At 45.5% G+C, this 12,025-nt stretch overlaps 1 protein-coding gene across 6 annotated transcripts in view; it reads left to right on the forward strand.

Moving 5' to 3' along the window:
• Window positions 1-1,459: 1,459 nt before the first annotated feature.
• The window catches only part of ARID1B (AT-rich interaction domain 1B), a 435,119-nt gene continuing 424,553 nt past the window's right edge, over window positions 1,460-12,025 (forward strand). For 5 of the 6 annotated variants that reach the window (XM_032161137.2, XM_032161127.3, XM_032161155.2 and 2 more), the window contains exon 1: window positions 1,460-3,079. In XM_032161137.2, the coding sequence (XP_032017028.1) occupies window positions 1,481-3,079 (1,599 nt within the window). In that variant the 5' untranslated portion in view covers window positions 1,460-1,480. Of the gene's footprint in view, window positions 3,080-9,133; window positions 9,518-12,025 lie in introns of those variants that run through there. The other variant, XM_032161164.2, reaches the window with a different exon arrangement.

Genomic DNA, 12,025 nt, shown 5'->3' on the forward strand with positions numbered 1-12,025 from the left:
AATTTTTAAGAGAAGAAAGTATGGAACATTTCTACTTTAGGACTAGAGTTGACTGTTTTATATTATTATTGATGTTATATTTATTAAATATAATGTCTATAATATTTTAGTTTCGTTCCACATCTCTTTGAATGTATATCGAGAGGGTTAACTGTGCACATGAAGCTCTGAAACATGATGAAAGGTGTCATACAGATTTATGAAGATACGAGCTAACCCATAGCTGTCGCTGTTCTAGCACCAAGAGTTAAATTTTCATGTGAAAGTTGGCGCAGAAAACACCACTGTACATACTCGAGAGAGGACATCCAAGTGCATGTAAGAAAAATGCTCCTTTGGGAATACTTGGACATATTCCTTTGGGAATACATTGACAAACCTACATACGTGTTTAAGGTGCCTTCAAAAAGAGTTATGTAAACATTCTCTCTGGGGCAGGTGCAGTCAGTCGTAAGCATTTATTGAGTACCTACTGGGTACAGGCCATAGCTCTGACTGGGGCTAACCTTCATTTCAAATCTTTCCTAATTTTGCAGTTGGAAGAAGTTGTGGGAATTACGCCGATGGCCCGAAATCAAGGCAGAGGCGAACGTTCTGAAAATTACATAACTCCTGGGAGAGACCGTGCCTTTGCAGATTGCCTAAATATTTTCTTTCTCCGTCGGCTCCTTGTAACCTCTGAGGCCAATAGACAACTTTGTTTCCCAGCCCTTCTCCCTCTTTTGTCTGCTAGTCAGACTCGTTTTCCACCTTTGTATCGTTCCTTTTAGACGTGAAAACAAACACGCGAACGCCCGGTTGGCAAGGAGACAGCGGCCCGAGGGGAAAGTGCAGGTTCCGGCCGCTCCACGCCGCCGCGCTCCGAGAGGCCGCGGAGCCGCCCCGGCCCCGGCCCCGGCCCCAGCCCCAGCCTTAGCACCAGCCCGGCTGGGCCCCGCGAGGCTGCGCCGGGGCGGGCGGCGGCGGCCCGGGGACGAGTCCAGTCCGCGTTTTGCGAGTGCGCGGGAGTAATGCGAGCGAAGTGGATAATAGTTGCTCGAGCTCGCCCGCTCCCTCTCAAGCCATGCTGGGCCCGATAGGCTCAGCCAGTCGTGTATTTACCCATATCCGGGTTAGAGAGGAAAAGAGAAAAGTTTCATTTAAACCTGAACTAAAAACTTTCACCATGAAAGCACACAGCGGGAGCAGGCCCAGAGCGTAAGGCGTGCCCGGCCCGGCACTCCGGCGGGGCCTGCGGAGGGGGAGGGGGTCGCGGCTTCCCGGCGGGCCGCGTGGATGCGCACAGGAGGGGCCGCGGCCTGAAAAGTGGGGGTTATTGTCTCCCCCCGCCCCCCGCCCGGCCTCGCCACGCCGCGGCGATCATGGCCGCGCGGGCAGCAGCGGCGGCGGCGGCGCGCCCCCCGGGCCGCGGCCGGCGCCCGGAGCCCGGGACCTGGAGGCGGGGGCGCGCGGCGCGGCGGCGGCGGCGGCACCGGGACCCATGCTGGGGGGCGGCGGCGACGGCAGCGGCGGCCTGAACAGTGTGCACCACCACCCCCTGCTCCCCCGTCACGAACTCAACATGGCCCATAACGCGGGCGCCGCGGCCGCCGCCGCCGCCGGCACCCACAGCGCCAAGAGCGGCGGCTCCGAGGCGGCTCTCAAGGAGGGTGGAAGCGCCGCCGCGCTGTCCTCCTCCTCCTCCTCCGCGGCGGCAGCGGCGGCGTCCTCTTCCTCCTCGTCGGGCCCAGGCTCGGCCATGGAGACGGGGCTGCTCCCCAACCACAAACTGAAAACCGTTGGCGAAGCCCCCGCCGCGCCGCCCCACCAGCAGCACCACCACCACCACCATGCCCACCACCACCACCACCATGCCCACCACCTCCACCACCACCACGCACTACAGCAGCAGCTAAACCAGCTCCAGCAGCAGCAGCAGCAGCAGCAGCAACAGCAGCAGCAGCAGCAGCAGCAACATCCCATTTCCAACAACAACAGCTTGGGCGGCGCGGGCGGCGGCGCGCCTCAGCCCGGCCCCGACATGGAGCAGCCGCAACATGGAGGCGCCAAGGACAGTGCCGCGGGCGGCCAGGCCGACCCCCCGGGCCCGCCGCTGCTGAGCAAGCCGGGCGACGAGGACGACGCGCCGCCCAAGATGGGGGAGCCGGCGGGCGGCCGCTACGAGCACCCGGGCCTCGGCGCCCTGGGCGCGCAGCAGCCGCCGGTCGCCGTGCCCGGGGGCGGCGGCGGCCCGGCGGCCGTCCCGGAGTTTAATAATTACTATGGCAGCGCTGCCCCTGCGAGCGGCGGCCCCGGCGGCCGCGCTGGGCCTTGCTTTGATCAACATGGCGGACAACAAAGCCCCGGGATGGGGATGATGCACTCCGCCTCTGCCGCCGCCGCCGGGGCCCCCGGCAGCATGGACCCCCTGCAGAACTCCCACGAAGGGTACCCCAACAGCCAGTGCAACCATTATCCGGGCTACAGCCGGCCCGGCGCGGGCGGCGGCGGCGGCGGCGGAGGAGGAGGAGGCAGCGGAGGAGGAGGAGGAGGAGGAGGAGCAGGAGCAGGAGGAGCAGGAGCGGGAGCTGTGGCGGCGGCAGCAGCAGCAGGAGGCGGCGGCGGCGGCTATGGGGGCTCGTCCGCGGGGTACGGGGTGCTGAGCTCCCCCCGGCAGCAGGGCGGCGGCATGATGATGGGCCCCGGGGGCGGCGGGGCCGCGAGCCTCAGCAAGGCGGCCGCCGGCTCGGCGGCGGGGGGCTTCCAGCGCTTCGCCGGGCAGAACCAGCACCCGTCGGGGGCCACCCCGACCCTCAATCAGCTGCTCACCTCGCCCAGCCCCATGATGCGGAGCTACGGCGGCAGCTACCCCGAGTACAGCAGCCCCAGCGCGCCGCCGCCGCCGCCGTCGCAGCCCCAGTCCCAGGCGGCGGCGGCGGGGGCGGCGGCGGGCGGCCAGCAGGCGGCCGCGGGCATGGGCTTGGGCAAGGACATGGGCGCCCAGTACGCCGCTGCCAGCCCGGCCTGGGCGGCCGCGCAACAAAGGAGTCACCCGGCGATGAGCCCCGGCACCCCCGGACCGACCATGGGCAGATCCCAGGTAACCCCCGCGCCGGCCGGGCCTGCTTCCGCTCGGCGGCCTCGCCGCGCCGCGAGCCTGAGTTTCTTTCTTTGCCGCGTACTTTTCCCCGTCTTCTCGCGGGGGCGGCGGGGGCGCGGCGCCCAAAGCCATCTTGAGGGGCGGCCGCCTCCCGCCGCGGTCGGGGCACCCCGGGGGCCGGCGCGCTGTCCAGGCCTGGGAGGGCTTCGCCGGGCCGGGCCGGGCCGGGTGGCTTCGACCCCGCCGGCCCGCACCCGCGTCGCCCCCTCCCCCAGGCCCGGGAACGCGAGCGAGATCCCGAGGCGCCACCCGCGCGGTCGCCGTTTGGGGCGGCGGGGACCATTCGGGTGCTTTTGTAACAAATAGGCTCTCCCGGCCAGGACGGCCGGGGCGAAGAGCCACCCGATCGGCTCTGGGAGCGCCCACAATGTGCTTTAACGGGGGAAAGAATGAGGAACTTTCTCCCACCTTTAGCCACAGCACGTTCCCTCTTGGCTTCCGAGGTCCAGGCAGGGAAAATAGGTTAGCTTTGTGACAAGCGAGTGGGTTTTTGCTACTTAGGGAGAGCCATTCGGAGACACTCGGTGCGGGCTTCGAGCTCGAACGTTTGCTGGCAGGAATAATAACAAAATTTACAACGACGTGGAGGTGCAATATTCTAAAATACATCGATTCGTTCCTTAGAATAGCCAGGGAAATCCATTATTGGGCTTACGGGCTGCTTGCAGGGAGTCACCTTCAACAGGCAGGCTATGTGAAAGGAGCACGTTCCGGATCACTTGAACTTATTTTGATCATGGATTAAGCATGCATTTTATTCAGCAAATCCAGTAAGATAGCAGACCAGTGAAAATTGATCTTTTGGGATCGTATTTATTTGGATTTTCTTTATTTTGCTGTCACCCGAGTCCTACAGCGCTGTTAGGAAGTGTCCTGCACTCTTGCTGTTTCTTGCTAGTAGGCTGAGCCTAAAGACTGACTTGATCTCCTTTGCAAGGTTTGGAATTTGAATTGTGGAGGTAAACTGGCTGTAATAGTCTCCAGACAGCTGCCTCTGAGTTGACATCTAATCTGCCATCTGATTGGCTCCCCTCTCACCATTGGGCATTTAGCACTGCTGATGTAAATAGAAGTGCTGAGCAGTACAGTCACAAAAATTCTTGCCACAAATAATAACTGAGCTCTATTACAAGCAGATGTAAGGTTCAGTATTTAAAGCTGAAACTATTATGAATCATAGTTATTAATAAGAGGATCAAATGCAGAAAAACAGTTCGCTAGTGTCCAGTATTGGGCATTTACAAAATTCAGATCTTTGATGATAGTCTTACAATATGCACACTACATATATCATAGACTTTAATTGGAGGCTGAGGATAAGGCCATTGAAAAATAAGTAAACCACGAATTTTACCAATTTTTAGATTTGTAAAGTCTTTATAAAAGTCTCCCCTTTACGAATTCAACTATGGAAAAATTTGAATTCTATCAGCACACGCAGCTTAATAAAACCTTAAATTTTTTTTAATTTCAGGATTTTGATAGGCAGCAATATATTTTGATGATGTGTAATTCACCTGATAAGATTTAAGCTTCATTTTTTTTTGTGATTTATCAGTTCTGACTGTTTAAAGGTATTTGTGGATGAGGAGTTTCGGTTGGAATTGACATTTAAAAAACGAAATGAGAAAATACGTATTTTTGCAGATAACAATAATTAAAAGGGGAAAAATCAGATATTCCTGTGAAATACTAAGAATCATTTCATATTTGCTTTTGATTTGAAGAATACAGAAATGCCCCAATAATCTTTTTTTTTCTTGTTTTGTTAGATTAGGTAATTTGAGGCTTGTTTGAACTGCTTACACAATGAATTAGGGAAACTATATTCTAAGCAAGTTGTGCTGCGTGTGTTTTTTCCAAATAATTTTTCTTTCATGTTAATGCTATGAAAGTTTAAAAAATTTTAATCTGTTAGAGGGGAACAACAGTCGTTGTATGTATATTTTTATGTAACTCATTTATTTTAGGAAGAGATATTTTAACAATAATCATACCTTAGAGACTTGTCAGAGTGAAGGAAGGGCTGAATTTAACAATTAATCTTGTGAATCCTAGGCTGAACACTGCTGTCCACTGCTTTCAGATCTTTAGTTATTGGAGTTTTGCTTTTAAGGATAATATATTTTTCTATTCTTGATAGAAAACTTGTGATTTCAACTTCTGTTTTTGATTCACACGAGGAAAAACGTTATAGAGAAGAATCATGGACATAAACCCACGTAATTAATTTTAAAAAGGTTTGCTTTGTCAGCCTGCTTTTAAAGGAGCAGTTTAAAATCCACATCTTCGTAAACTAGAGACGAATGAAGTTAGAGGCAGATGTAGGGCCATGTTACTTTAGAGTATTTTTTTCTTAATGGTACCAATCATTTTCAGTATTTTGTTTTCTTGGAATGAGAATGAATCCATTATGTCCCTGTGACCCTTGGGAATAGCCTTTTTTTGTTTTTTTTTTTCCTGAGGTGGGGGGAAATATGATGGACATGCGACCTAGATTCAGGAATTTCTTTTAAGTACCTTACCGTGTAACATGTGGAATGTGTCTTTTTTACAATCCTTTTTTTCTTTTCTTTTTGGAAGGCTAGTATTATTATTTGTTGTTGTAATTATACTAAGAAACAGTCATTTGTCCAAAATATTAAATTACTGCCTGACTGTAGGTCATAAAATGCTATTAAATCACGTTGTTAAATGATGAAATATTTTGGCTTTTAATATGTTTTTAGTTTCATTTTTGATTTCAGGAAATAGTTTCTATTGGGTGGCAAATGTTTTCGTAATCGGGACAAAACATGTATATATTATAGGAGAAGGGTCTTTTTAAAAAGTGAAATAAGCCATTTGACGATTCAGTTTGTTACTAGATTTTTGTAAGATGAGTATTCAGATGGAGCAGTCTCAAAAGGAGTATTGAGGTCTACTCACGCACAGGTTTTATGATGTCCACATTTCTACTCAATCCCATAAATGCTGTTTTAACTTTTAGTTTTATAAAAGGTAGTACAATGTATTAAGAAAAGGGCCTTATTTACCATTAGAAGAAAAGTGATTAGCTAGCATGCGAAGCAGGAAGTTACAAACTGGTTCCTGATTACCTTAAAATGTGTGTGAGATACATTATTTGGTAAAATCACTCCCAGTTAAATCTTAGGGTGTCTGATATTTTAAATCTTGTAAATAAATTTTTGTAGCCTAAATTTATATATTTGCCAAAGTATGGATGGCTGTGTATAGTTAGAAAAGGTGGACTTAGTAACTGTGGCTCATGGAAAGGGCCTATCATTTAAAAAACAGAAAAAGAAAATATAACAAATGTCTGCAGTTTTGTTTTCTGAATCATCTGGGATGAAATTATGCATGGCTTAAAATCGTTTTCATTGGGAGTCCTGATTTTTGTGGTACATACTTTTGACAATATTTTGGTTTTTTTTTTTTTTTTTTTAGTGGTAGCCACTCTTTAAGACAGCTATCACTTAGGTTTATGTTTATATTAATACTACATCAGTAAGCATATGCTAGGGACTAGCATATCCTTACCTTGAATCCACAATGAGGAACCTTAACCCCTCTTTGCTTTGGCTCTGCTTGTCTATATTTAGTCATGAATTTTTGGCAAGGCTTTTTATACTTGTTCCATTTTTCTCAATGTCATAGTGTATCAGAAGTGTGTTATGGGTGTGGAAATAATGCAGATCACACTTGGACACTTTTACTAATATACTTAACCTCTGAATGTCATTTTCCTTTACTGAAATTGAAGAAAATAACGTCTCTATTCTGATATTTAAAAAAAAATTAATTCTGGTTTGAGAACTGATTTTAAAAATATAAGACAATGTAGAGGAAGACTTAATATAAGCTCATTTGATCGTTTTATTAGACACAGATACCTTTTAAAGAGAATAGGTGTAATAGAATACGGTTGAGTTTTCAGTTCTATTCTTATTAATAGACTTTATTTCTTTATGATTCCGGGCAGGGTGTATCTATCTAAAAAGATGACTTCTGATGTAATAGGAATACTTGCTTTCCTAGGATAAATTTTAATATCACAGGCAAACCGAAAAGATGATCATTTCATTTATTTAACCCTACCCTTTCCTAGGAGATGAGTGATTTGATGAACATTTGTTAGGGTTCCATGAAATTTTCTACTCAGTTTGGAGACTCACTGGGGATGTAAATTTTGGATGTGCTGGCATAGAACTCTGTATTAGCTTTTTGCCAGTGTCCTCAATCTGGAGGCTTTTCTCGCAGCTCTGCACTAGACTGACACTGCTCAGCTCATGGGGCTGTGTGCTTTGATCCATGTGGGTGGAAAAGGGACTGATATTTCACTCGTGTCACTTTCGTTTTGGTGTGTATGTGTAGATTTGTAAATTTGAGATCGATATTTATGTTTGATAGAACTGTGGTGTGTTGCATAAAACAGCAGATTTATGGAGGCTGAACATGAATATTAATAAAACAATTCCTTTTTTTTGCAATATTTAGGTTTTCAAGTTGGATGTTATAACGTTTTTATGACATTTTACACTGCTGTTGTTACTCAAGGGGTCGTATCCACCTCTTGGGCCTTTTTGGGATTGGGTGGTTTTGGTTGCATGCCTTTTCCGAGGTGCCCTTTCCAGAATGGGAGGGAGCTTTTTGCAGGTTCTCTGTGGATATGTAAAGTAGTGCCGCACACTTGCTGTGTGTGCTTGCTTGAGGCTGAGGAATTCCAAACCCTGTTCCCTGTGGTGTCCGGGAGAGGCATCAGGCAAAACTGTTCCTCTACCAAGAATATATTTCTGTATCATAGTTGTAGAACTATTATAAATATCTTTTCTCTAGCTTGGAGGCTATTTGAATAAGACTCAATGGCCCTTTTGGTTTAATTGGGTAATTGAGTGAATTAATTCTGATCTAAAAACTTGGTGTACTTTAGCAACTTTTTCTTCACGAAATTTGGTGAAGATAAAATGACTTTTGGGTATCAGTCATTACCTGAGTGTCCTAAGTATTCATTTATTTTTCCTTATACTGACATCTGAATGAATGGAATGATTGATATATACTATATAGTTTTAATTATCAATTCACTTTAATTGAGTGAGTGAATTTTTTCAGAGTAGAATATGTGTTTCCACAGTAAGTTTTCACTAAATATGTTCTATTTTCAAAGTCTTTGACTTGGAGTAATTCTAAGAAAATTATTTGCTTACATTTAGTTATTTGTTTTTCTTTTTGAGACAGGGTCTCACTTTGCCACCCAGGCTGGAGTGCAGTGGTGCGATCTTGGCTTACTGTGGCCCTGACCTCCCAGATTCAAGTGATTTTCCTGCCTCAGCCCCGCAAGCAGCTGGGACTACAGGTGCACGCCGTCACATCTGGCTAATTTTTGTATTTTTCTTAGAGATGGGGTTTCACCATGTTGCCCAGGCTGGTCTCGAACTCCTGAGCTCAAGTGATCCACCCACCTCGGCCTCCCAAAGTGCTGGGATTACAGATGTGAACCATCGTGCCAGGCAAAATTTACTTATTTGAATAGGATCCAGTAGGCAGTTTTCAAACCCACATCTGTATGGATCAATGCCAAGAATATTAGAAGGCTACTGAGTTTGACAGATGAACTAATGATCAAATTAACTTGTTTCTTGGATGAGATTTATTATCAGGCACCGGACTAAAGCCCTAAAATCTTAAGCATATCTGGTTTGTGAATAGCTACTCTTATTTCCATTATTAAAATCAGGTAGATGGCAGCAACATCTGGAGGAGATTCACCCTCTGTTGACCATCTTCTCAATGTCTTCCTGGGCCTTGATGAATGATGAGCTGGAGAACTAGACCAGAAGCCATTCCTTATCAGGTGACTCTGGAAGGGAAGCCATATTTGATGAAATCCAGAAGAAATCCTGGACCATAATGCCTCATTTTTTCTTTTTTTGTAATGGAATGCCAAAAAATTAAATATATGTATTTTTTTTAAAATAGAGGTAAGCTATATGTACATAATATACAATTTACCATTTGAACCATTTTTAGGCATACATTCCAGTGGCATTAAGTACATTGTCATTGTTGTGTGGCTGTCACCATCGTCATCTATCCCCAGAACTTTTCCTTCTTCTCAAACTGAAAAATATTTTTCTCTTTCTTTTAAAATTGTTAGCTACTAATGTGTATTGTAAGTAAAATAATCTTGTTTTTGTAACCATTAATCTTATCACTTCACAGTTTGTGAGTAAATTCTTCCACAGACATTCCATCAGGATGCTAATGGATTTTTTTGTTTGTTTGTTTTTGTTTTTTATTAGTACATTATTTCCTCTCAATTCTAACTTTGGGGTAATCCTCGTAGAGTTGGTCTCTTTGGAGATGTGTATTACAAAGGTTAGTAGTTTCACTGCCAGTTATGTTATTAAAAGTTTGAAAAGCAGCTTTTTGGAACCTTTCTAAAGTTTAAAGGTTGAGGGTATTTTGTTGAGAGAAACCTGGGACTTGGTTAGATAAATAGGGTGTGGAAATGAACTGTTACCATTCTCACATTTCATTTGCCTTTCTTCCCTCACCTTTTGCATTTGTAGTCTCTTAAAAATTATTAATTTTATTTTCCCACTATTAGTGAAAATCATTTATAGTGATACTTTTTTCTATTCTTTCTGTGTTTGAAGTTTCTGGGCATCTCACCCCCGCCAACCCAGAGCAAACCCAGAGTCCAGGTGGTGCCACGTCCTTTTCCATAGTGTTCTCTGCCGCCAAATTTGTGCCTCCCCCTCATGTTTTTACTTTTTAGTCCTCTGCAGAACTTCAGAAATTCTTTGTATGTGGAAAAATTACTAAATTAAGATGATTGACCTTTTAGAATTACATTTTAAAGGCAGCTGTGAAGGAAGACTTCTAGCTCCTGCCTAGTCTCATGAACAGGCGTCTTTGGTTTGTGTAAAGTCTTAGAATTGTACTGGAACTGCTGCTGATGCTGATAGGTAGTCACATCTTTGTAAGATCAGTTATGTACTTTTAACACCAGCTTCCACAGAGAGGAAATGAACTGTTACTTAAGAGCTTGTACTGGGAAGCAATAATTATTTCTTTAAGGTGTAAACATTTAGCATTTGTGTATGCAGTGAGGTGTATGTTAGATAAATATCTACTCCAGACAGTCAATTGGCAAATATTTATTGAGCTCCCACTTTCGTAATCAGCCCTGTGCCAGAGACAGACAATAGCTGGGGTCTGGGGATTGCTGCTGTTGGTGTGTGGATCATGCAGAGATACTGCTAACGCTTGCTCCCTCCATTCCTGGATCATGGTATTGTTGACATCATTGACTTAGAACTGGCTCATTTAAACAAAGTGCAGATAGCAACCATGTGGGTCAGCAGTCTATTTGGCCTGCTTTTTTTTTTTTTTCCTGTGGGGGAGTAGATTTTGGCAAAACAAAATCTGGCCAACAATTGTAGGTTGTTGTGATACAGTTGATGTGATCTAGTGACTCTTTTCCATTTCTACCAATCAGTTGCTGGGTTTGTGCCAGAGCAAAATATAGATCCACTACCGAGAATAATAACTAAAAGAAGGAAAATATAATCACTTTCAAATTTATATAGAATGGTCCTTTTTCTTTTTCTCAGTTTTCTACATTACATAGATTCTTGGAAAAAAAGTTAAAACAGTCTGTTCAGATTTAGGAAGATACTTGGATTGCTGGGGTATTTTTGGTAACTGTTTAGATAATGTATGCTGGCTGAGGAGTAAATTCAGCTACTGCTTCTGGGTCCTGAAATAAACTTTTCAGAAAGCGAGGCATTGATGATTAGTGGAGGCAGTTCCAGAATTCTTAGTATCTACTGTTTCTTTTTGTGATGAGCATCTTAGAAGTTAAACCACTCACCATATTTCATAGCCTTATATTGAAGTGATTGTTAATTCTAAAATTCATTTAGAAGCTGGCATCTAATTTGTGAAATCTTGAGAACCACCTTTTAAGATTCAGTGATCATATATCAAGCTACACACCCATTTTAATGCCCTTTAAATTTTCTGTTACCACTGATATATTTTATAATAAATTCACTCTAACCAATGAATTATAAATGACCTTGGAAATAGGAATGTGGAACATTGCTACTGCTGAGCCAAGTATCTTTCTGAAGAAGCAGACATAATTCCGAGGGGACTGGCATGTTTGCTGTGTATTAGTTTATTTTGGTGATTCTGAGGATTTGTGAGCGAATAAGCTTCTATGATGAGGCATCCTGATATAATGGTAAGATCATGGGCTTGGAGTTGGTCAGACCTTAGCTCATTTGGAGGCCTCAGCACCCATTTTCTCTGCGCTCCGGTGGGAGGTCAGTTTCCTTACCTGGAATGTTGGCTGCCGGGCAGGGTTGTTGAAAACCTTCACTGAGGTCATGGCATCTGTTGCATCTGTATGTGGCCTGTCTCTTCTCTGCCTACCTGCCTTCCCATGTGGGGCTTGTTTTCTTGTTCTCTGCCTGGTCCTGCTGTACTTCGGGGTGTGGCTGACTCAGGACAAGCCCTTGCTGGCATCAATTAGGTGATGCTCAGCCCCTCCCAGCTCCAAAAATCTGTGCTGCTTTGAATTTTTAAACAAATAGTGCCTAATCAGCTACGCACCACTGAACAGCTTATTAAACCACACTAGATCCCAGACATATTCTGTGAATATAAACTGAGACCTGTGCAAATACATAGATTTTTGCATTCCACTGTAGTTTCCCTTACAGAATGTGGTTTTGTACTGATTGGGACTCTTTCTCAGCAGTTATATAAATTGGTTTTGGTTTACCCACAGAGCCTATGGCTGATGCCATTGGACCCAAGCTGCTACCCCATTCAATATCCCATCCCTAATATTAATTAGTAGTCTCTTCTTCG

The sequence above is a fragment of the Hylobates moloch genome, unplaced genomic scaffold (assembly GCF_009828535.3).
Source record: "Hylobates moloch isolate HMO894 unplaced genomic scaffold, HMol_V3 SCAFFOLD_2, whole genome shotgun sequence".
In the NCBI taxonomy this organism is placed as follows: Eukaryota; Metazoa; Chordata; class Mammalia; order Primates; family Hylobatidae; genus Hylobates; species Hylobates moloch.